We start from the raw sequence: 24,698 nt of genomic DNA on the forward strand, positions 1-24,698 counted from the left end.
CTTTTACCCTGCCAAATATACCTTGATAGCATCTTGTTCCATTCATTGAATTGATTTTGATTAATCTCTTTTGGTAGGGTCTGAAAGAGATATAACAGTCTGGGCAGTACATTCATTTTAATAGACTCAGTCCTTGAACTGAGACTGAAAAAAGGAATCAGGTTCCATCTTGCCACATCTTCCTTAATTTTGTTTTATATAGAGGCTGATAATTACATTCTAATAATTTTGCCAAATCGTTTGACATAATGATGCACAAATATTTGAAAGACTCTGTGTGCCATGCCCAGGGGTATCGACTTTCAATTTCTCTTGGTGGGCTATAGTAATATGAAAGTAATTGGGTTTTATCTAACAACAACACACACAAAATGCTGGTAGAACACAGCAGGCTGGGCAGCATCTATAGGTAGGAGTGATGTCGACATCACTACTATAAAAGAATATAATTCACTTCTCCCTATAGATGCTGCCCAGCCTGCTGTGTTCTATCAGTATTTTGTGTGTGTTGTTGTTTGAATTTCCAGCATCTGCAGATTTTCTCGTGTTTGGGTTTTATCTATGTTGATCTTGTATCCTGATAATTGATCATTTTGTTCAAAGGATTGCATCAAATTAGGTAAAGAGTATGTTGATTGTCCTAGATAGATCAAAATGTCATCCACATAACAAGCCAATTTATGCTCTGTCCCTTTAATAGTAATTCCCCTGATATCTTCATTTTGTCTAATATATTGAACTAATGGTTCCAGATATAACACGAAGAGTAGTGGTGACCATGCACAACCCTGTCTTGTGCCCCTTTCTAGTGTAAGACTATTTGATAAATATCCATTGATTTTAATCCTAGCAGTAGCTCATTTCTGCATACTGTGACACTGTTTTATCCCCACTTGTTCAATCCCTTCCCACCTATGTTCGTGACACTTCTCACGCTCTGAATTTGTTCAACGATTTTAAGTTCCCTGGCCCCCACCACCTTATTTTCACCATGGATGTCCAGTCCCTATATACCTCCATCCCCCACCAGGAAGGTCTCAAAGCTCTCTGCTTCTTTTTGGATTCCAGACCTAACCAGTTCCCCTCTACCACCACTCTCCTCTGTCTAGTGGAATTAGTCTTAATAATTTCTCCTTTGGCTCCTTCCACTTCCTCCAAACTAAAGGTGTCGCTATGGGGACCCATATGGGTCCCAGCTATGCCTGCCTTTTTGTTGGCTTTCTGGAACAGTCCATGTTTCAAGCCTATACGGGTATTCGTCCCCCTCTTTTCCTTCGCTACATCAATGACTGCATTGGTGCTGCCTCCTGAACACATTCTGAGCTCGTTGACTTCATTAACTTCGCCTCTTTCACGCTGCCCTCAAATTTACCTGGTCCATTTCTGACACCTCCCTCTCCTTTCTTGATCTTTCTGTCTCTATCTCTGGAGACAGCTTATCTACCAATATCTACTATAAGTCTACAGACTCTCACAGCTACCTGGACTATTCCTCTTCCCACCCTGTCTCTTGCAAAAATGCTACCCTCTTCTCACAATTCCTCCATCTCCGCTGCATCTGCTCTCAGGATGAGGCTTTTCATTCCAGGACAAAGGAGGTGTCTTCCTTTTGTTTAAAGAAAGGGGCTTCCCTTCCTCCACCATCAACTCTGCTCTCAAATGTATCTCTCCCATTTCACGCACATCTGCTCTCACCCCACCCTCCTGCCACCTGACTAAGGATAGGGTTCCCCTTGTCCTCACCTACCACCCTACTAGCCTCCAGGTCCAACATATAATTCTGCATAACTTCCACCGCCTCCAATGGGATCCCACGACCAAGCACATCTTTCTGCTTTCCACAGGGATCGCTCCCTACGTGACACACTTGTCCACTCGTTCCCCCCCATCACTTCCCACCGATCTCCCTCCCGGCACTTATCCTTGTAAACGGAACAAGTGCTACACCTGCCCTTACACTTCCTCCCTCACCACCATTCAGGGCCCTAGACAGTCCTTCCAGGTGAGGCGACACTTCACCTGTGAGTCGGCTGGTGTGGTATACTGCGTCCGGTGCTCCCGGTGCGGTCTTTTATATATTGGTGAGACCCGACGCAGACTGGGAGACCGTTTCGCTGAACACCTACACTCGGTCCGCCAGAGAAAGCAGGATCTCCCGGTGGCCACTCATTTTAATCCCACATCCCATTCCCATTCTGATATGTCTATCCATGGCCCCCTCTACTGTCAAGATGAAGCCACACTCAGGTTGGAGGAACAACACCTTATATTCCGTCTGGGTAGCCTCCAACCTGATGGCATGAACATTGATTTCTCTAACTTCCATTAATGCCCCCCTCCCCTTCTTACCCCATCCCTTATTTATCTATCTATCTATTTATTTATCTATTTATGTATTTATTTATTTATTTAATTGATTATTTACTTCTTTATTCCCCCCCTTTTTTCTTTCCTCTCTCTCTCTTTTTTCTCTCTCTGTCCCTCTCACAATCACTCCTTGCCTGTTCCCCATCTCCCTCTGGTGGTTCCCTCCCCCTTTCTTTCTCCCTAGGACTCACGTTCATGATCCTCTCTCTTCTCCAACCTTGCATCCCTTTTGCCAATCAACTTTCCAGCTCTTAGCTTGATCTCTCCCCCTCCTGTCTTCTCCTATCATTTCAGATCTCCCCCTTCCCCTTTCAAATCTCTTACTATCTCTTCTTTCAGTTAGTTCCGACGAAGGGTCTCGGCCCAAAACGTTGACTGTACTTCTTCCTACCAGCATTTTGTGTGTGTTGCTTGAATTTCCAACATCTGCAGATTTCCTCATGTTTGCGTCCTGAATACGATATTAACCAGAGTGCTACACCTTAACTTCATCTACAGTCTGATTTCACATTGGTCTGAAAAATACTCACAGATCAACTAGCTTTGATTAAAATGACTTTCCCTGAAACTGTGTTGGTTAAAGGTTCAATTCATTATTTCTCCACACTTTGACCTCAATACCAAATTCCCTGATGATCACAGTTACCCTCAGGCTCTGTGTCGGTGCTCCTCTTCTCCATTCAAACCCAGATTGTTGCTCACTGCTGCCTTAGAAGTGACACCTTAACTCCACAGAAAAGGAAAAGACTTGACCTAATTTTTCCTCAGCCACAGTAACTGGGATATTCCTGTATAGCAAGCTTCCCTAAAGTGCAAGCCCTCAAAAAGTGCACTTCCTGACATAAAACACTGGCAATTCATCCCATTATTCCCTAGTAGTGGAATGGAGACTCCCCACAAGCATTGCTCCTCTGGAGACTGGTCTGTGCAGCTCTTCTGATTCTCTGGACTTTGTGAGCCTGCCTCAGCATTGCAGAATCTGCTTGTTGGGTAGCAACAGCCCTCTTTAACTGGCAGTGTGCTGCATGTCCCTTGATATTTCTTCAAAAAGGTTGGCTGTTAACATTACAGCTGGAAAGATTTTTGACAGATCAGCAAATTACACTATGTTGTGATATAAGAATGCTTGTTCTGTCAAACTTTCTTCTAAAAACTTTAAAAAAACTTGGAACAAAAACAATACTGTAAGTTTGTGTTGCAAACTCTGCTCTGTCTTCAGTTATTTGCATGAGTCAGCACAAACTGGGACTGACCTGGTACATGAGCCATTACAAACCAGTTACTAACTCGATACATGAATCATTCCTAACCAGTTACTAACTCGATACATGAGTCATTACTAACCAGTTACTGTCCTGGTACATGAGTCATTATTAACCAGTTACTGACCCGGTACATGAGTCAGCACAAACTCATATTGATCTGGTAAATGAGTCTGCATAAATCAATTACCGATCTGGTACATGAGTCAGCACAAACTGGGACTAACCTGGTAAAGGAGTCAGTACTAACCAGATCTGGTAAATTATTTAGCCCAAACCAGGACTCACCTGGTAAATGAGACAGCGCAAAACAGTTACTGATCCGGTACATGAATCATCACAAGCCAGTTACTGACCCAGTATATGAGTTATTACAAACTAGTTACTGACCTGGTAAATGAGTGTTACAAACCAGTTACTGACCCCGGTACATGAGTCAGCACAAACCAGTTACTGACCCTGTACATGAATCATTACAAAATATTACAAACCAGTTACTGACCTGGTAAATGAGTGATTACAAACCAATTACTGACCTGGTACATGAGAGATGACAAACCAGTTACTGACCCCGGTACATCAGTGATTACAAACCAGTCACTGATCCGGTACATGAATCGGCACAAGGTACTGTCTTGCTCCTTGATACCTGCTCTTTGGTAGTTTTTGGTAGATAAGCAAATGAAGAATGGGTAGCACTTTGATTTATCAGCATTTGATAAAAGGAACAATTTATAAGAGCTAAAATAATTCATTTGCTGAATGTTAAAGGTGCTATTATGTTACATTGTTTTAATTATGAATGGGAATTAGATAACGGAAACATCCAAAGAAATGTGGTGCAAGAAATTCAGTGATAATGGTGTTCAAGTGCTTTTTGGGTTTAGCACATATACATTTAGCAATTGAATTTGGCTACCAGTCTTCACATCTGAAAATGTATTGTGCATTTAATTTGGCATGGAGCTCTGAACAATGGGTTCCTGAAAGCTGTGAATTGCAGTCCAGCCAACGCTGATTAAAATTCATTTGGATGTCTGTGGTGTGGATGCGAATCAGGAGGTGTGAAGATTGTACGTAGTTTCAAAGAAAGCATTATTCATACATTGTAAATATGGAGTTCTCCTTTGATGTTTAGCACATAAAATATAGAGCTCTATGTTGGGCCAGCAGACCTTTCCACTGAAAATATCTTCATATGACGCCTACTGTACCTTGTTTTGTCGAATAAAGAAGCTGCTTTGTATCTACCAGTAACTCTCCGGTGATTTCATTCACACAACAATATTTGGTGTCAGGAGTGGGATACCTTTGTGACCCATCGTGTGGCCAGCGATCTTAGCAGTCTGAGTGGGCGAGTATTTTCTAAAATAGCACTCACACTTGGATCTGTTCAGGTCGGTTGTACATGGGAACACGAGGTATCACGAACGCAGACAGCTGAACTGGTGGTGTGTGCGCGTGCATGTGTGTTTATGTAAGTGAGGAAACACTGTGTTAATTTGGTGAGTTGGAACCACCAGTTGTGAAGGGTGGTTACTGAGAGTTCTGATTGCCAGAGTGGGGGCGTGTATACTCGTTCAGGGAGCTGCATTTCAGTGTACACGTTTTGCCAGTGTGATGCAAAGGAATACAGCAGGCATCAGGAGTTCAGGTCCGGAGTACATACTCAGTACAGTTTGTGCTGCTTAACTGATACCCATCTTTTATATCTTGCGTAGTGTGGGGATTAGTGTGGAGATGTCTCAGGGAGAGGTTTTACCCAGATATATCTGCCAGGATGGCACCTATTGAGGTCAGGCAACGTCAGGTTGAGAACCCTGATGATCGAAGCCAGCCCTTGACAATGATTATGACCGTTCATAAGTCCTTCACCCCCGGGGAAGAAACCACCTTTTGTCAGAGTTGCCCTCACTTAAAGTCGCCTGTGGGAATTCTGAATTTTGGCACAAGCTCGAGGAAATGGTTGAATTTCACCAGATGCACCCTAAAGATATACACATGTTGGTAAAAGTGAAGTGCCCGGGGAATCTGTGGGACAGGATGGCCCAGGGTGTGCGGGATGATCCTGGGCAACTACTGGACATGCCAGCCATGAAGAAAAATATCACTCTTTTAAAGGGGAGGTGAGGGAGCAAGTGGGGGGAAATGAGAGTAACTGGGGAACGATAACTACAATGATTCAAAAACCTGATGAGACAGGCATGGCTTATGCAGAACAAAAATATCAAGCGTGTGAGAAGTATTCTTGAGGGTGAGGGTGCGAGGGTGGAGCTTAGGAGGACGATGCCACCTAACGGCGACTCCTTTGCTTGCATCTCTGATATCTCTTTTTTTTTCCTTTCAGGATTCTTTTGAAGACCCCGACCTGACTTTGGTTCCTTGTGGAAATGGAACCCGCTCCTGGGGGTCTCACAACAATTCGATATACCAGTGACGTGGCCTGGGACATTAACACGCCTTCAGTGTTTCAGGATCCCGTGGCTCTGGAGGCGGGCAGACTCCACGTTGGTGCCTCCGCACGAAATCGGTGTAGTGCGATACCGAAGATTGAAAGCAGCCAGCTGGTTGTGTGCCCAGAGACCCGAGTTCTTTGGGCACAGAGCTTGGAAAAAGCAACACAACGGACTTTTATCACCGTAGATCTGCAAGTTGTTTGTTATGTCTCCCCTCTTTTTTCCTGTTAGGGAGAGAGAGAGAGCCTGTGGTATGGGGTACTGCAAGTCCATGTCTTTATTGATGCTTTGCTGCACTCTTGAGTGCTCGGTGGGGGAGGAGGAGGGGGAGGTTTGTTGTATTGCTGCTACTTATGGGTGAGAGGGGGGAGCCAGGGGTTGGGCTTTGCGGTTCTGTCATTCATTCTTTGGGGCACTTTGTTTTCTTGGATGGTTGTGAAGAAAAAGGATTTCAGGATGTATATTGTATACATTTCTCTGACAGTAACTGTACCTACTGAAACCTTGAAACCTTATTCAGGGTTGGATAATCCGGGATGGGGGAGGGGGAGACAACCAAGTCTTTCTGAAGATGATGAAGGAAGGCCTGAGCTCAGCCAACCAGTAAGATTTAGGCATAACGGTGGGGCTGACCTATTCTGCGATAGTTTCTTGGGCTAGTGAGATAGGCCAAAGAAAGTGCAAGAGAAATTGTATAGTGGCTATAGTGGATGCAGCTGCTGTGATGTCCCAGAGAGTATGTTTTGTTTGCCGGTGACCATGGCATGAAGCGAGGAGTTGCTGGAATAGATGTGGGGGGTGTAAAGGAGTTGATATACTATAGGTGTGCCCTGTTGGGACATGATTGGAGGCAGTGTCTGATATTAGTATGCTTATGTTTCTTCTCTTTTCTCAGTCCAAATCCTAAAATTACCCTCCCTTAATGGCTTATAAACTATGCAGCAGTAATCTGGAATTTGATGCAAATTTATAGGTGCTAGATTTAAACTGAATTTCCCTTCAATGTGCAATTTATAGAAATAAAACAAGAATTAATAAGAAGGACAAATAATATGGAATTAAAGTGTCACTCCTAGACATCCCACAAACACAAGCACAGAAACACACATAAACATGCACTTCTTCTGAATCCTGAGGTGGATAAACATGATTTAAAAAAAAATCAGTTGGATCCAGATGGATTTGAATAGAGATGTACAGGGAAATTCTAGAGGATTGTTCCCTATATAATGCTGAGGTTTTTCAATTACTTCAGTTCCCTTATGCATCCTGAGAATGTCTGAAACTTCCAGTGCTGTGAGGCAGCGCTCTGCGATCCTGCTAATGTCACGGAAGCAGCTTGAACCATGTTTCTGCTTCTAGCTCCCCACACAGTAAGTTCCTGAGTTCAGTGCTGTTGCCATGGAAAAGGGTGGCAATTCCCCACCTCTTAAGTTCACTCATGTGTACCTGTTAATTTCGGAGCAAGACTGGCAGGAATTTGGAATTGGTATCCTACTGACCTTTTGTTCAGAGATTCTGAGTGTTGTGCAACCCAGGAAAATAGAAAGAGAGAAAAAATATTGCCAGAGTATCTTTTGATTTTATAATCTCGGTGTAGGAAATGAAGGGGGTGAGGAAGGATGGGGGAGAAGTGGAAAAGGAAGAATGGTAAGTGGAAGGAATAGGGGAACAGTGTAAAAGAGAAGGAAATGGGATGGTTTCTGGTATTTCTTTTCAATATGCTTTATCATTCTTTTCTCCTCTCTGTACAAGTTCTGAAATTACTTCTTTCCCATCCGTGCTCCTCTAATTTATGATTATTTTAGTATGGTTCTTTGCTAGAGAAGTAATTGGCTACCACCGCAACATTATATAAATAACAAGCAAATAAGCAGATTCCTCTTTCTGCAAACTGTACACTGGTTCAATGATCAACAGAACTGATGGCCTGAATGATAACAGCATAACTTGATGAATTGCAGACCATCCTGAATCATATTTTATAACCAAATCACATGAATGAGATTCACAACTTCAAAGTGATGAGATAGAAATCTCTGCAATTCTACACAATCTAGGCTATAACAACACGTGCTCAAAAGAGCTTCTATTACAACGTCAAAAGGAATGTTCATTTCTTTGGATACTTATTTATGAATAAGATTACCAAATCAGCAACAATTGCACAGCGAAGAATTGTTCTGTGGTGAACTATGTGCCTGTCTGGACACGCCCCCTGCTGACTGCTCCTATGGCTCCTCCCACAGGCCCCTGTATAAAGGCGATCTGAGGCCTGACGCTCGGCCTCAGTCTCCAGGTCATAGTATGATGGACACTCACTCCTGGTTCCTTCTTCCAGTCAATAAAAGCCGATATCTCGCCTTACGTTTCAGTGTGAGTTATTGATGGTGCATCATGTTCAAAAGAATCATATCCTCCTGTGAGACTAACAACAAATACAGGGAGAAAAGAAGCTTCGAACCGGCACCAAAGAAAGGAGATTTACATTTCATGTTAATCATGTGGTTCACAGACAAATGTGAAACAGGAGTCTGTTTTGGATACTGGAGGCATCAAACCAGGACTCTTGGAATTTTGCACAAAGAAGGGGAATATTAAGTAAGCCTGTGCAAAAAAAAAAATGGGACATTTAAAATGGAATCACTCAATTACCAGCTGAATTCCTGATTCCCGATTAAAAAGCCTGATTTTCTAATATAGTAGGCAGCAAAGTGGGATCCTCCTATAGGCCTTCACTGCTGCAGAAAATTAAAAAGATAGATAGATAAATAGATACTTTATTGATCCCAAAGGAAATTACAGTGTCACAGAAGCATTACAAGTACACGAATATACAAATATTAGAAGAAAGAACTTAAAAAAAACCTCAAAGAGTCTAACATGGGGAGGAGGGGGGTTCATTTCCCTGGCTGTAGGCTGACTCATTGTACAGCCAGGGGTAAGAATGACCTCATATAGCCTCTTTTGAGCAGTTCAGTTATCTTAGTCTATTAGTAAAAGTGTTCCTCTGTTTGGCCAAGGTGGAATGCAGAGGATGAGAAACATTGTCCAGAATTGCCAAGATTTTCTGTACGGTTCTTATATCTACCACAGCCTCCAGTGTGTCCAGTTTGACCCCTATAACAGAGCCAGCCTTTCTAGTCAGTTTATTGAGCCTGTTGGCTCCGCCTGTGTTGATGCCATTGCCCAGCACACCCTGCATAAAAGGCTGTACAGCTAATAAAAGACTGGTAAAACATGTGAAGGAGAGGCCTGCGTACTCCAGTGGACCTTAGTCTCCTCAGGAAGTAGAGGTGACTCTGGCCCTTCATCCAGGTACACCCCCAGGTTCCTGTAGGTCCTCACTATATCCATGTCCTCACCATCAATAGTAACAGAGAGCAGTGCAGGCTTAGTCTTCAAAAGTCCATCACCATCTCCTTTGTCTTACTGATATTGAGCTGCAGATGATTCAGCTTGTACCATTTGACAAAGTCCTGCACCAGGGCCTTGTATTCATCCTCCCATCCTCCCTTTATACACCGATAGTCATCAAATAATTTCCTCTTTCCCTGGAGCACTCACAGTTCAGTCACTGTATAAAACCTTCTGTGAATGCAATAAATCAAGACAAACACCTGCCAGCCAGTGACTGGTCTCATCCCACAACAATCCTGACTAGACCATCTAATCTTCCAACACCGCTGACTTCCCAATTCCATGCAACCCTCCAATCCCCTGCAAAACAGTTGGCCAGTACTCCTCCCTCTGCCAAGGCCTCGATGCTCTGGCTGTTCCAAGCAGCCCTCTTCAGACCTACGACAGCCAACTCCTCTCCCTCATCTCAGTTTAGACACAATCCGAGTGCCCCGCACACAAAGAACGCTTTGGTGACAACAGACATAGGCTAAGGGTGCTGAGTCACTTGGTATAATTTATTTGATTGTAGAGCATAAGCTTAAGAAGTTTGAGGCAAATATATAACAAACTTGAGGAGAAAAGGCTGCGTAACTCTCCTAGGTGAATGTGAAACTCAAAGGTTTCAGAAAGAAGCCACAGGTAAGCTTTTTTTGTTGTCTATAAATCTTTAATTTGTGATTCAGTGTAGGCAGTGGAATGCTCCTCTAATAAGATGTGGGATTTCAGGGAACTCAGTCTCCCTGATGACTAGATCTGCAGTAAGTGCACCCATCTTCAGCTCCTGACAGACCAGGTTAAGGAACTGGAGCTGGAGTTGGATGCACTCAGAACCATCTGAGAGGCTGAAAACCTCAGAGCTGGTCACACACAGAGTGCAGGCTTCATATAGAAGATGGGGTGAACACCAGGACAATGGGAGTAAGCAGTTAGTGCAGGGTTCCCTCTAGCCATTCCCTTCAGAAAAAGTCTGTGCCTTGGGATACTGCTGGGGATAGGGAATGATCAATCAGGTCACAGTGGCAGCAGCCAGGCCAGTGGCACTGTGGCTGGCTCTGAGGCTCAACATGGCAAAATACGAGAAGGGCAAATGAGGAAAAGCAAAAGTGATAGGAAACTCAATAGTTAGGGGATGGACAGGAAATTCCTTGGCCATGGAAGAGTTGCCAAAATGGCATGCTGACTTCCAGATGTTAGCGCCCAAGATATCTCAGAGCAGCTGCGGGGAAGGTGAGCAGCCAAAGGTTGTGGTGCACATTGACAAATGGCAAAGGTAGAAAAAGGATAGAGGTCCTGTACGGCACGTATAGTAAAGAAGCTGAAGAGCAGGTCCTCCAAAGTTGTCAGTTCTGAATTACTTCCAGTGCCATTTGCTAGTGAGGGCAGGACGAGATGAAGCATGGCTGACTAATTGGTGCAAGGGACAGAGTTTCAGGTTCTTGGATCATTGGAACCACTTCTGGGGCAGGGTGACCTGTACAAGAGGGACGGCGTGCACCTGAATTGGCTGAGAGGTTCACTATGGCCACTTGGGAAGGTTTAAAATAGTTAGGCATTGGAATGAGAATCAGAGCACTAGGTCAGAAAGTGGAAAGATGGAGAGGAAGGTAGATATCAGGGCCAGTAGCAACAGACAGGAGCAAAGTAAAAGATACAATGAGATGGATATGTTGAAATGTGTGCATTTTAGTGTTAGAAATATTATGAGTGAAGCTGATGAACTTAGAACATGGATCAGTACATGGAACATTGTGGCCATTACAGAGATTTGACTGAGTGAAGGACAGGAATGGGTGTATAATGTCCCAGGGTTTCAATGTTTGTAAAAGTTAGAAAGGGAGGTAAAACAGGTGGGGAAGTTGCACTTTTAATCAGAGACAAAATCACAGCTGCATTGAAAAGTGTGGACATGGTGGAGGATTACAAATAGCTGGGGATACGAATGGACAATAAACTGGACTGGTCAAAGAACACTGAGACTGTCTACAAGAAGGGGCAGAGCCGTCTCTATTTCCTGAGGAGACTGAGGTCCTTGAACATCTGCCGGACGATGCTGAGGATGTTCTACGAGTCTGTGGCGGCCAGTGCTAACATGTTTGCTGTTGTGTGCTGGGCCAGCAGGCTGAGGGTAGCAGACACCAACAGAATCAACAAACTCATTCGTAAGGCCAGTGATGTTGTGGGGGTAGAACTGGACTCTCTGACGGTGGTGTCTGAAAAGAGGATGCTGTCCAAGTTGCATGCCATCTTGGACAATGACTCCCATCCACTTCATAATGTACTGGTTAGGCACAGGAGTACGTTCAGCCAGAGACTCATTCCACCGAGATGTAACACTGAGCGTCATAGGAAGTCACTGCTGCCTGTGGCCATCAAACTTTACAACTCCTCCCTAGGAGTGTCAGACACACTGAGCCAATAGACTGGTCCTGGACTAATTTCAACTTGGCATGATTAACGTATCATTATTTAATTATTTATGGTTTCATATTGCTATATTTCTTCACCATTCTTGGTGCGGCTGTATTGAAACCCAATTTCCCTTGGGATCAATAAAGTATGTCTGTCTGTCCGTCAAAAGGGACATAATGGAGTACTTGTTCACCAAGCCAGTATAAGTAGAACTCAAAACTAGGAAAGCTGAAATTATTCTGGTAGGATTGTACTACACACCCCCCAAAATCCACTGGGACATTGAGGAACACGTATGCAAGTGGATTAAGGAAAGATGCAAAAGCAATTGGGTTGTTATCATCGAGGCTTCAACTTACCTAATATAAACTGGGACCTTCTTAGTGCAAGAGGTTCAGATGGAGCAGAATTTGGTAGGTGCACCCAGGAGGGTTTTTGAAATCAATATGTAGATAGTTCAACAAAAGGAGAAGCTGTATTAGACCTGTTGTTGTGTAATGAGCCTAGCCAGGTGTCTGATCTTCCAGTTAGGGAACAGTGACCATAAACTCTTAAGTTTAAAGATAATTATAGCTAATGATAAGTATAGACCTTGAAGGTGAGTATTAAATTGGAGCAGGGCAAATTACAAGAGCATTAAGGAGGAATGAGGGACAGTTAATGGGGAACAACTGTTTTTGGCAAGTCCACATTCAATACGAGGAGGGTGTTTAAAGACCAAGTGCACAGTTTACAGGACAGGTAAGCTCCAGTCAGAAAGTAAGGACAATGGTGGCAAAGTAAAATAACCTTGGATGTTGAGAAAGGAGATGAATTTAGTCAAAAGTGTGTAAAGCTTAGGAAGCTAGAAGAATCAATAAGAGCTCTTGATAATTATAAAGAAGCTAGAAAAGAACTCAGGAAGGGAATTAGGAAAGCTAGGAGAGGCCATGGCAAGTAGGGTCTCACTAACTTGAGTGAGCCTTTTGATGAGGGGATGAGGGTAGTTGATGAAAATAGAGCAGCGGATGTTGTCTATGTGGATTTTAGTGAGGTGCTTGACAAGATCCCTAATGGGAAGGCTATCTAGAAGATTAAGGTGCATGGACCAATGGTGAATTGGTCATTTCAATTCAGAACTGGCTTGCCCTTAGAAGAGAGAAGGTAGTGGTCAAATAAACTTACTATAGCTGGAGATCTGTGATTAGTGCTGTTCTGTACTGGCACCCCTGCTGATGATGTATATAAACGATCTGGTTGAAAATGTAGATGGGTAGATTAGTAATTTTGGAGATGACATAAAGATTTGTCGTGTTATGGATGGCATAGTGGGATATAGATCAGTTGTTGATATGCGCAGAGAAACTTCAGATGGAGTTTAACCCAGACAAATGTGAAGTTTTGCACCTTGGTAGGTCAAATGTAAAGAGACTGTACAGTAAGGGCAACACTCTGAACAGTGTTTGTGATAGGGTTATCTTGGAGTCCAAATTCATAGTACCCTGAAAGAGACTGCACAGGTTGATAGGGGTTAAGAAGGCATAGGGAATGCTCGCCTTTATTAGTCGAGGCATTGAGTGTAAAAGTCGGGAAGCTATGTTGCAGCTTTATAAAACACTAGTTAGGCCACATCTGGAGATTTGCAAACAGTTCTGGTCATCTCCTTATAAGAAGGATGTTTACAGTACAGGTCAGGATACATGGATAATAGTATAAGTGGGCATACATAGTACAGGTGGGGGGTGGTACAGATCACAGTACAGGTGAGGGTGCACAGATTTCGTATTTGTATTTTATTTCGTACATCCAAGGAGTAAAAATCTTTTATGTTGCGTCTCCATTGCAATGTACAAGCAATAAAGAGGGGAAATGTGGGAGGATATTGCCCAAACACCAAGATTGTATACATAATGGTTTTGTTGACATGAGTGTGCAGTAAGATATGCAATCAGATGGATGTGTATTAATAGCCTGGTGAAAGAAGCTGTCGCAGAGCTTGTTGGCCCTGGTGTTAATGCTGCCCTGGTGCCTGTTTGCCAGACAGTAGCAGCTGAAACAGTTTGTGGTTCGGGTGGCTGGAGTCCCTGATGTTCCTCTTACCCCTTTTTACACACCTGCTGCTGTGATTGTCTTAAATAGAGGAAAGTTCACATCCACAGATGCTCTGGGCTGTCCGCACCACTCTCTGTGGTGCCCTGCGATTGAGGGTAGTACAGTTCCCTTACCAGGCAGTGACACAACCAGCCTGTATACTCTCAATGGTGCCCCTGTAGAAAGTCCTGAGGATTTGAGGACTCACACCTCTGAGGTGTTGTGCTTTATTCACCACACAGCCGCTATGTACAGTCCAGATGAGACCCTTCAGTGACCCAAGGAGCTTGAAACTACTCACTCTCTCAACTACAGTCCCACTGATGTGAATAGGGGCTAGCCTGAATCCATTCCTCCTATAATCCACGATCAACTCCTTCCTTTTCTCGACATTGAGAGGGAGGTTGATTTCTTGGCACCACTGTGCCAGGGCGTTGACTTCTCCTCTGAAGGCTGTCTCATCATTGTTGGAAATAAGGGCTATCAATGTCATGTCATCTGCAACTTTGATCAGCAGTCTGGAGCTGTGAGTGGCAACACAGTCATGGGTGTATAGGGAGTACAGGAGGCGGCTCAGGCCACAGCCTAAACGTCTTCTGTGTTGAAGGTCAGAGGAGCAGAGGTGAGGGAGGCTGCCGGTGATCTGACAGGAAGTCCAGAATACAGATGGGGGTACATGGATCCCAGTAGAAATGAGAACATTCACATCACGGTGCAGATGGTGCTTGCACTGTCTGAAGACATACCTTCCCTGTAGTGAAGCTGAGAATGGACAGGCTATCCTCTCACTATCTGTGCTGCATTTGTGACCTTATGGGTGGAATGTCATGTGTTGGGATTCGTAACAATGGAAGCATAACACAGACACTCTGGAATGTTCCATCTTCCACTGCAGACAGCTTAAGCATGCAGCCACGCAGATTGGACATATGTGCCAATAGCTGGCTTCACACTACCCTGTAAGGCTTTGATCAGTTACTTGCTCCTAACTCGGTAAAAAGTACTTTACTACAAAATATTAGAAAAAATATAAAAAATATAAAATCAGACTCGAGGGGCCGAATGGTCTACTTCTGCACCTATTGTCTAAAATTAACAAAACTTAATGTTTGTAAAGCTTTCCAAAAGCAGCCATGTTATTCATGCTTGCTTGGCCAATCATATTACACCCTATCATTAGCACTGACCAATAAGAGCAGGTAATAATGACTTGTCAAACTGACTGGATTAGTAGTCTCATCCCAAGAACACATCCTGGGTTCTCACTCAGTTCTAATGTGTAAACTGTGTCTCAATGAAAACATTGTATTCCTCTTGACAACTTGTATGAGATAATTAAACTGTCTTTCACACTTGTGACTGTGTAGCTAAGCACAGCTCCAATGCCATATTCAAGTTTGCTGACAACACCACTGTTGTGGGCTGAATCAAAGGTGGTGATGAATCAGCATATAGGAGGGAGATTGTAAATCTGGCTGAGTGATGGCATGACAACAACCTCTTGCTCAATGTCAGCAAGACCAAGGACCTGATTATTGACTTCAGGAGAACCAAACCAGAGGATCAGAGTCCTCGTCAGAGGATCAGAGGTGAAGAGGGTCAGCAACTTTAAATCCTTCAGTATTATTTCTTCAGAGGACCTGTCCTGGGTAAGTGGAGTTATGAAGAAAGCAAGGTACCATCTCTACTTCCTTAGGAGGTTGTGGAGATTCGGCAAGACATCTAAAATTTTGACAAACTTCAATAGATATGTCGTGGAGAGAATATTGACTCGCTGCATCACAGCCTGGTATGGAAACAAAAAATACCCTTGAATGGAAAATACTACAAAAAGTAGCGGATATGGCGCAGTCCATCATGGGTAAAGCCCACCCCACCATTGAACACACCTACATAAAATGCTGCCTATTGCAGGAAAGCAGCATCCATCATCAGGGACCCCCACCACCTGGGACTTGCTTTCTTCTTGCTGCTGCCATCAGGAATGTGCTACAAGAGCCTCAGGACTCATATCGCCAGGTTCAGGAACAGTTGCCTCCTCATTGAAATGTTCCCACAACCAATGGACGTACTTACCAGGACAGTTCACCTTATCTTCGACATTTTTTTTGTTTACTATTATTATTACTTCTTTTTGCATTTGCAGTTTGTTGCCTTCTACACTTTGGTTAAATGCCCAAGTTGGGCAGTCTTTCATTGATTCTGTTATAGATATCATTCTATCGATTTATTGAGTATGCCCACAAGGAAATGATTTTCAGTGTTGTATATGGTGACTATATGTACTTTGAGAATAAAATTTGCATTGAACTTTGAACAGTCCTTCCCTGATCTCGGAATAATACTCTAAGTTCGAGTCCCATCTTTCTGAGCATCTGTTGGAAAGTCCCCTGCTTTTTCTCTTTCACTTTTCCCAACAAAACTTCCAAAGTAGTGTCAGAATGTCTTGGTGCTTGTCCCATGTTCTGTATGTTTAGCCATTCCAGAGAGAGATGCAGGTTTCCTGTATATGTGACCATAACCCCATAAGATATATGATCACAATTAGACTATTCAGCCCATTGAGTCTGCTCCACCATTCCATCACTGCTGATCACAGATCCCACTCAACCTCATTCATCTGCCTTCTCACCATATCTATTGATGCCCTGACCACAATCTTCCACTTTAAATATACCCACTGCAGTTTGTGGTAGAGCATTCCACAGATTCACTATTCTCTGGCTAAAAAAATACGTCCTTACTTCTGTTCTAAAAGGTCACCCCTCAATTTTGAGGCTGTCCCTCTAGTTCTGGGAGTCTTGAATGATGTCTCCCAAGTCCCTTTGCACTTCTAATGTTTGAATTTTCTCCTTATTTATATACTAGAATGCAATATAGTTCCTTTTACCAAAATGGATTATCATTCATTTCCCAACACTATATTCCATCTGCCACTTTTTGCCCATTCTTCCAATTTCTTTAAGTCCTGCTGCAATTGCATTGCTTCCTGAGCACCACCTACCCCTCCACCTATCTTTGTTTCATCTACAAACTTTGCCACAAAGCCATCAATTCCATTGTCTAAGTAATTGACAAACAATGTGAAAAGTAGCGGTCCCAATACTGACTCCTGAGGAACACCACTAGTCACTGTCAGCCAACCAGAAAATTATCAATCAACCTTAAGACCTTTCAGTTTGCCTAGCACATTTTTCCTTTGTAATAGCAATGGCACTCACTCCTGCTCCCTGACACTCATGGACCTCTGGCAGACTGCTAGTGTCTTCCACAGAGAAGACTGATGCTTATTAAGTTCATCAGCCATTTCTTTGTCCCCATTACTACCTTACCAGTATCATTTTCCAGTGGTCCAATATTAATTAGACAATAGACAATAGACAATAGGTGCAGAAGTAGACCATTCGGCCCCTCGAGTCTGCACCGCTATTCTGAGATCATGGCTGATCATTCACTATCAATACCCAGTCCCTGCCTTGTCCCCATATCCCTTGATTCCCCTATCCATCAGATATCTATCTAGCTCCTTCTTGAAAGCATCCAGAGAATTGGCCTCCACCGTCTTCCGAGGCAGTGCATTCCACACCTCCACAACTCTCTGGGAGAAGAAGCTCTTCCTCAACTCTGTTTTAAATAACTGACCTCTTGTTCTCAATCCATGCCCTCTGGTACTGGACTCTCCCAACATCTGGAACATATTTCCTGCCTCAATCCTATCAAATCCTTTAATTATCTCACCTCCCTTTACTCTTTATATAACTGGAAAAAGTTCTAGTATCCTGCTTTATATTATTGGCTAGTTTGCCCTCATATTTCATCTTTTCCCTTCTTATAGCCTTTTTAGTTGCCTTCAGTTGGATTTTAAAAAATTCCCAATCATCCAACTTCCCTTTACTTCTGCTACATTATGTGCCATTTCCTTGGCTTTTATGCCATCCTTAACTTCACTTGTCAGCCACAGTTGGGTACCCCAGCCAACTGAGAACTTCTGTGGAACACACCTATACTGGGTTTGGTGAACTATTCCAAGAAACTTCAGCCAACTCTGCTCTGCCGTAATTTCTGCTAACATCTTCCTCCAATCCACCTGGGCAAGCTCCTCTCTCATCCCTCTGTAATTCTGCTTATTCCATTGTAATACTACTACCTGTGGCTTATGCTTCTCCCTCTGAAATTGCAGGATGAATTCAATCATACTGCGATCACTGCCTCCAAAGGGTTGCTTTACATTAAACACCCTAATAAGATCTGGGCAATTAATTGGAGTAAGGGGAATTATGAGGCTATCAGGCAGGAAATTGGAAGTTTAAATTGGAAACAGATGTTCTCCGGGAAACGTATGGAAGAAATGTGGCAAATATTCAGGGGATATTTGTGTGGACTTCTGTACAGGTACGTTCCAATGAAACAGGGAAGTTATGGTAGGGTACAGGAACTGTGGTGTACAAAGGCTGTAATAAATCTTGTCAAGAAGAAAAGAAAAGCTTACAAAAGGTTCAGAGAGCTAAGTAACGTTAGAGATCTAAAAAATTATAAGGCTAATAGGAAGGAGCTTAAGAAGGAAATTAGGAGAGCCAGAATGGGCCATGAGAAGGCCTTGGCAGGCAGGATTAAGGAACACCCCAAGGCATTCTACAAGTATGTGAAGAGCAAGAGGATAAGACATGAAAGAATAGAACTTATCAAGTGTGACAGTGGGTAAGTGTGTATGGAACCAGAGGAAATAGCAGAGGTACTTAATGAATACTTTACTTCAGTATTCACTATGGAAAAGGATCTTGGTGATTGTAGTGATGACTTTCAGCAGACTGAAAAGCTTGAGCATGTAGATATTAAGAAAGAGGATGTGCTGGAGGTTTTGGAAAGCATCAAGTTGGATAAGTTGCTGCAAGATGAGATGTACCCCAGGCTACTGTGGGAGGCAAGGGAAGAGATTGCTGAGCCTCTGGCAATAATCTTTGCATCATCAATAGGGATGGAAGAGGTTCCCCAAGCATTGGAGGGCGGCGAATGTTGTAGAGATAGCCCAGGAAATTGTAGACCAGTGAACCTTACTTCAGTGGTTGCTAAGTTGATGGAGAAGATCCTGAGAGGCAGGATTTATGTACATTTGGAGAGGTATAATATGATTAGGAGTAGTCAGCATGGCTTTGTTAAGGGCAGGTCTTGCCTTACGAGTCTGATTGAATATTTTGAGGATGTGACTAAACACACTGATGAAGGAAGAGCAGTAGATGTAGTGTATATGGAAGGCAAAGAGTGGTTATAGATGGGTCATATTCTGCATGGAGGTCGGTGACCAGTGGTATGTCTCAGGGATCTGTTCTTGGACCCTTCGTGATTTTATAAATGACATGGATGAGGAAGTGGAGGGATGGGTTAGTAAGTTTGCTGGTGACACAAAGGTTAGAGGTGTTGTGGATAGTGTGGAGGGCTGTCAGAGATTACAGCAGGACATTGATAGAATGCAAAACTGGGCTGAGAAGTGACAGATGGAGTTCAACCCAGGTAAGTGTGAAGAGGTTCATTTTGGTAGGTCAAATATGATGGCAGAATATAGTATTAATGATAAGACTGTTGGCAGTGTGGAGGATCAGAGGGATCTTGGGGTCCGAGTTCATAGTACGCTCAAAGCAGCTGCGCAGGTTGACTCTGTGGTTAAGAAGGTGTACAGTGTATTGGCCTTCATCAATCATGGAATTGAAATTAGGAGCCGAGAGGTAATGTTGGAGCTATGTAGGTCCCTGGTCAGAAACCACTTGGACTACTGTGCTCAGTTCTGGTCGCCTCACTATATAGGAAGGATGTGGAAGCTATCGAAAGGGTGCAGTGGAGATTTACAAGGATGTTGCCTGGATTGGGGAACTTGCCTTATGAGGATAGGTTGAGTGAACTCAACCTTTTCTCCTTGGAGCAACAGAGGATGAGAGGTGACCTGATCGAGGTGTGCAAGGTGATGAGGGGCATTGATCGTGTGGATAGTCAGAGGCTTTTTCCCAGGGTTGAAATGGTTGCCACAAGAGGACACACATTTAAGGTGCTGGGGAATAAGTACAGAGGAGACGTCAGGGGTAAGTTTTTTGCTCAGAGTGGTGAGTGCGTAGAATGGGCTGGCAGTAATGGTGGTGGAGGGTCTTTAGGGTCTTTTAAAAGACTTTTAGATAGTTATATGGAGCTTAGTAAAATAGAGGGCAATGGGTAAGCCTAGTAATTTCTAAGATAGGGACATGTTCAGCACAGTTTTGTGGGCCGAAGGGCCTGTATTGTGCTGTAGGTTTTCAATGTTTCTATTACACAACACCCAATCTGAGATAGCCTTTCCTCCAGTAGGCTCAAACACAATTCCTTCTCTTGCGATCCGATAACCAGCCAGATTTTCCCAATCCCCATTACAATTGTGACATCAGCCTTTTTACATGCCATAATGTTTTTTTACCCTTGCAATTTCTTAATCCACCAACAAATATTCAAGATTCTCTGAGCCTATGGCATTTCTTTCTAAAGATGTAATGTCATCTCTTACCAATAGAGCCACACCAGCTGTCCTTTTGATATAAAGTATATCCTTTGATGTTAAACTCCCAACTATGGCCTTTCTGCCACAACTCAGTCATACCGACTAATCTCTAATTGTGCCACGAGATCGTCCACCTTATTCCGAATGCTTGGAAGTAGGTACAAGAGGTCAGAGGCAAGATTTTCACACAGAGTGGTGGGTGTGTGCAATACACTGTCAGCAAAGGCGGTAGAGGTGGATATAATAGGGTCTTTTAAGAGACTCTTAGATAGTTACATGGAGCTTAGGAAAATAGAGGCTACATTGTAGGGAAATTCTAGGCAGCTTCTAGAGCAGGTTACTTGGTTGGCACAACATTGTGGGCCGAAGGGCCTGTGATATGCTGTATATTTTCTATGTTCTTTCATGGTGGTGTGCAGTGTTTTACTGAAAAGTGGTTGACAATGGTTATCTTCTCTTTCATAAATAATATTATATTTATATAACTTGTGCAATGCCAAGCAGTTTTTTATGTTTCCAGAGGCAAGTATTTCATTTTAATGATGTCTCTGTGTTGCACATTGGCAACTTGACAGTGACATCTGTTTAAAAAATAGTTTGTCAGTCATGTCATAAATATAATGAAACAGAAAGTGAGCTCATTGTACCCTAGATTTAAATAAATCATACTCCTGCAAATGGCCACAGACTACTTTGCTCGATATTTATCACTCATTTATTGATGGGAAACAAACCATCTCTATTCATCCTGTTATTCAGGACTCATCACTTAATGGATCGAGCAGTAAGCCCTGAGGTTTAATCACTCTCTGGTTTCATTCAATGTTTGATGTTTCCTGCAACTTTTTACCTTCTGCTGCGGTAATGACAGCAGTACCACGAGCAGCAAGCAAGAGCTGATAGAGCTGGAACAACTAGCTGCTTATACGTGGGCAATCAACCCCAATGAGTAAAGTGAGGTGAAGGTGAGGTAAAGTAGAAGTGAGGAAATTAATTTGCTGTTACCCTTTCTCCAGTTTCTTCACTTTCAGATAAAATATGGAGGAAGAGACTCAAAAAGTAGAGTAGGTCAACAGAGGACCAAGCGAGAACTGAATTCCACAATCCAAGGGAAAGATCTGAGAATCCTTTACCCAGGAGACTGTAGAAGCTCTATATTTTCTCAATCAGCAAGACAATTGAATGTGCTGCCTGTGAGGTTAGTGTGGAAGAATGATGCCATGGTAAAAAGACACTGTTCAAAACCTCAGAGTATATCCCACTCCTGCACTGGTGATCCCTGTAGATCAAGAAAAATACCACTTATTGACTCTCTATTAGCTACATTAGTTGGGTCATGTTGTTCGCATGTCTGATATCAGACTTTTGAAACTGATACTCTGTACCAAAGTCTATCGTTAGAAGAAATTACCAAACAGATAGAGGAAAAGCTTCAGGGACATGCTCAAAGCCTCCTTGAAGAAGTACTCCCGGAACCTGCTGGCCCAGGGCTCCTCTATATGGACACGATGAGTGGTGAGCATGCACAGAGCCTGCCTAAGTGGAGGAAGAAATAGATTTGCTCCCAAACTTCCCAACTGCCTGCCCTTACCCGTGGAAGTTTGCTCTTCCTACGTTGCCACCTCAGAACCCACAGATCCAGAATGCAGGTCCATTATCCTTCATGCTGAGGGACTGCCTAAGATCACCATGTACAAGTTCCTTAGTTCCATGTGTTACACCCATGTGACCAATTTGAAATGTGTTAGGAACATTGAGGAAACCCACACTGTCCTGGGGAGAATATACAAACTCCTTACAGACAGTGTCAAAATTGAACCTGGGTCACCAGAGCTCTAATAGTATTACACTAACTTCTACGTTTCTGTGCCACCCAAACTTCTTGATTCTTGATAGTTCTTGAGTACAAGCGGATGACAGATTGCCCAGTAGGTACATTATCAATTTATTTGCACTGACATTTAATCTCATAGCTATGTTATTTTCACTTCAGTATGTGCATTAGGAATCTGTGCCATCTCTGGCTTCCAACAGGATATTTGAAAGGAAGGTGAATATCCATTTTTAACTATTCATTTATTAAAGAGTCTACGGCAAAGGTTGTCTGATACTTACACTTTGGTCAGTTAGCGGAGGCAGAACAATCTTTCTTTCTATTGTGTTCAGATTTAATTTCCAAAGCTCCTTCAGAACCCTTTTTAGAACAGTCTTCTCACAGATTTTAGCAAACAGTGTGAGACTAGAATAAAAAAGTAAAATATGAACTGTTGCCAGGCAGTTAGGACATCAAAAGGCTTGCATTATGCTTCACCAAATCTACCAGTACATATAAATATATAATATACATTTCAGTTAAAATAGGCTGGAATAGCAGTTTCCTTATAACTACATTTTAAAGACCAAATTCCAAGCTGTCCCCATAATATTTGCATTTCATATAATTGATTGCCTATTCAATGATGGATAACTGTAAAATTATGAAAGACTAGGTGAAATGAATATCTCTGGGCTAAATATTATTGATAGAATCACTTTACTTTTTATCTAGAAGGTCCATTAAAGGCCTCAAAACAGTTTCTGCATCGAGGGCTGCGTTGTTTCTGTTGGCAGATGCGTTTCCATTTCCTCTCATTTGATACAACTCGAGGTTCATCTGTTTCACACATTCTTCGATTACAGACTGGAAACTAAACCAATTAAGCAGGATTAGTGATAAATCCACACATGAAAAGCCAAACAGCAATATTTGCAACAAAATATTAAAACAAAGCTCTCACCTTTGCCTTTACATACAAAGTAAAGAAGTAAAGGCAATGCTGGAATTCAGCTTTGAACATACAACAGGGCAAGAGACTTGGTGCCAAGTATCAGTACACAGAGGTACTGAGACACCATTTTCAAAAGAAAAGCTTTCTGTGCACATTGTAATGCTAGATTTGTACTTAAAATATCATGCTTAGTGAAAATAAAAGTCTAGCCAGAAGAAGGGCAGGCAGTTGCTTGTTCATGCCCAATTAACTGACCAATTAGAAGAGCGCAAGACTGCAGACCATACATCTGAGGCCCATGTTGACAGGCCATCTTTGTGTAATACAGATTTACAAATAAAATCCACATGTTGCTTAACCTACTGTTAATAGAATTGAGGAAAGGAGAGATTAATTACTATTGTGCCAGAAGCACTTCCTCCATGACATACCTCCCACCTTAATGAGCGCATCGGGTAACATTCACTGATCATCCAGTAGGCACCAGATAGGTCAGATGCTCTCGTGCTGATCTGCACTTCATGTGACATCTGTCCATCCATACGCAAGCAGTAATCTAATTCTCTTTTATGTATTGCAAACTGATGATTGCAGGGGATTGGGGTATCACAGTTGTGGGGGAATTGAATAGGAAAACTTTTTTGTTAATATGTCTCTACATCTCCTCCCACTACAGTTTCCTCCAAGTTACAGTTTATAACAAATAACCTTCCAAAAATAATCCACGATCTGAAGGATTATTACCTTAGGAAAAGTGAGTTTAATATGAGTGTTCCTGTCGTATCTCACTATGCCCTTACACAATTTATTGGTATTTGTGACATTTTTACATGGAATTTCAATATTTTTTCAGCTTTGTCTGTTATTTTATCATTTTGTAGGCAGAAGCTCCACATACTAGTAAACCTAATTATCAATTGCCAATGAGAATTGGGAACAAGTTATTAAAATCCATGACTTATAAGAAAATGGTTTCCTTGGTGATAGCGAAAATGATCCTTTAACATTACTGCAGCAAAATATGAAATGCTAAATCAATATAAATCTTCTTAACTATTTGGACAACTTTGCATTTTTCAATGATGGCTGGATGAAATCAAAAAATGTACCATGCAAATCATAAAATATTTAATGAACTCACTAACACAGAGGAGGTGGTAATTACATTGTCAAAATCATGGAAATTAGTCTAAAAGTCTTGTCAAGAACAGAAAAGATGAATGACCACGAAGAAACCCTAAGTAAATGTTCAAATAGCAGCACAACACCCATATGAATCTGAGGAACATAATAAGCAAGATTGTTGAAGAAACATTAACAAGGTCCGACAAAACCATGACAGAAAAAGACAACTTACTGCAAGAACCAATTGTCAACAGCAGTCTGTCAGCTGAAAACACCATTGCTCTTGTATTATAAAGCAAAATTAGATATCGCAAAGGATGAC

The 24,698-nt window shown here is 42.5% G+C and overlaps 1 protein-coding gene across 1 annotated transcript in view; it reads right to left on the bottom strand.

Annotated features, from left to right (window-relative positions):
* Window positions 1–24,698, bottom strand: part of LOC132382383 (protein unc-13 homolog C-like) — a 575,658-nt gene that overhangs the window by 96,912 nt on the left and 454,048 nt on the right. The window contains 2 exon segments of the mRNA XM_059952510.1: window positions 22,599–22,722; window positions 23,021–23,170. Of these exon segments, the coding sequence (XP_059808493.1) occupies window positions 22,599–22,722; window positions 23,021–23,170 (274 nt within the window).

The sequence above is a fragment of the Hypanus sabinus genome, chromosome 28, assembly GCF_030144855.1.
Source record: "Hypanus sabinus isolate sHypSab1 chromosome 28, sHypSab1.hap1, whole genome shotgun sequence".
Lineage (NCBI taxonomy): Eukaryota > Metazoa > Chordata > Chondrichthyes > Myliobatiformes > Dasyatidae > Hypanus > Hypanus sabinus.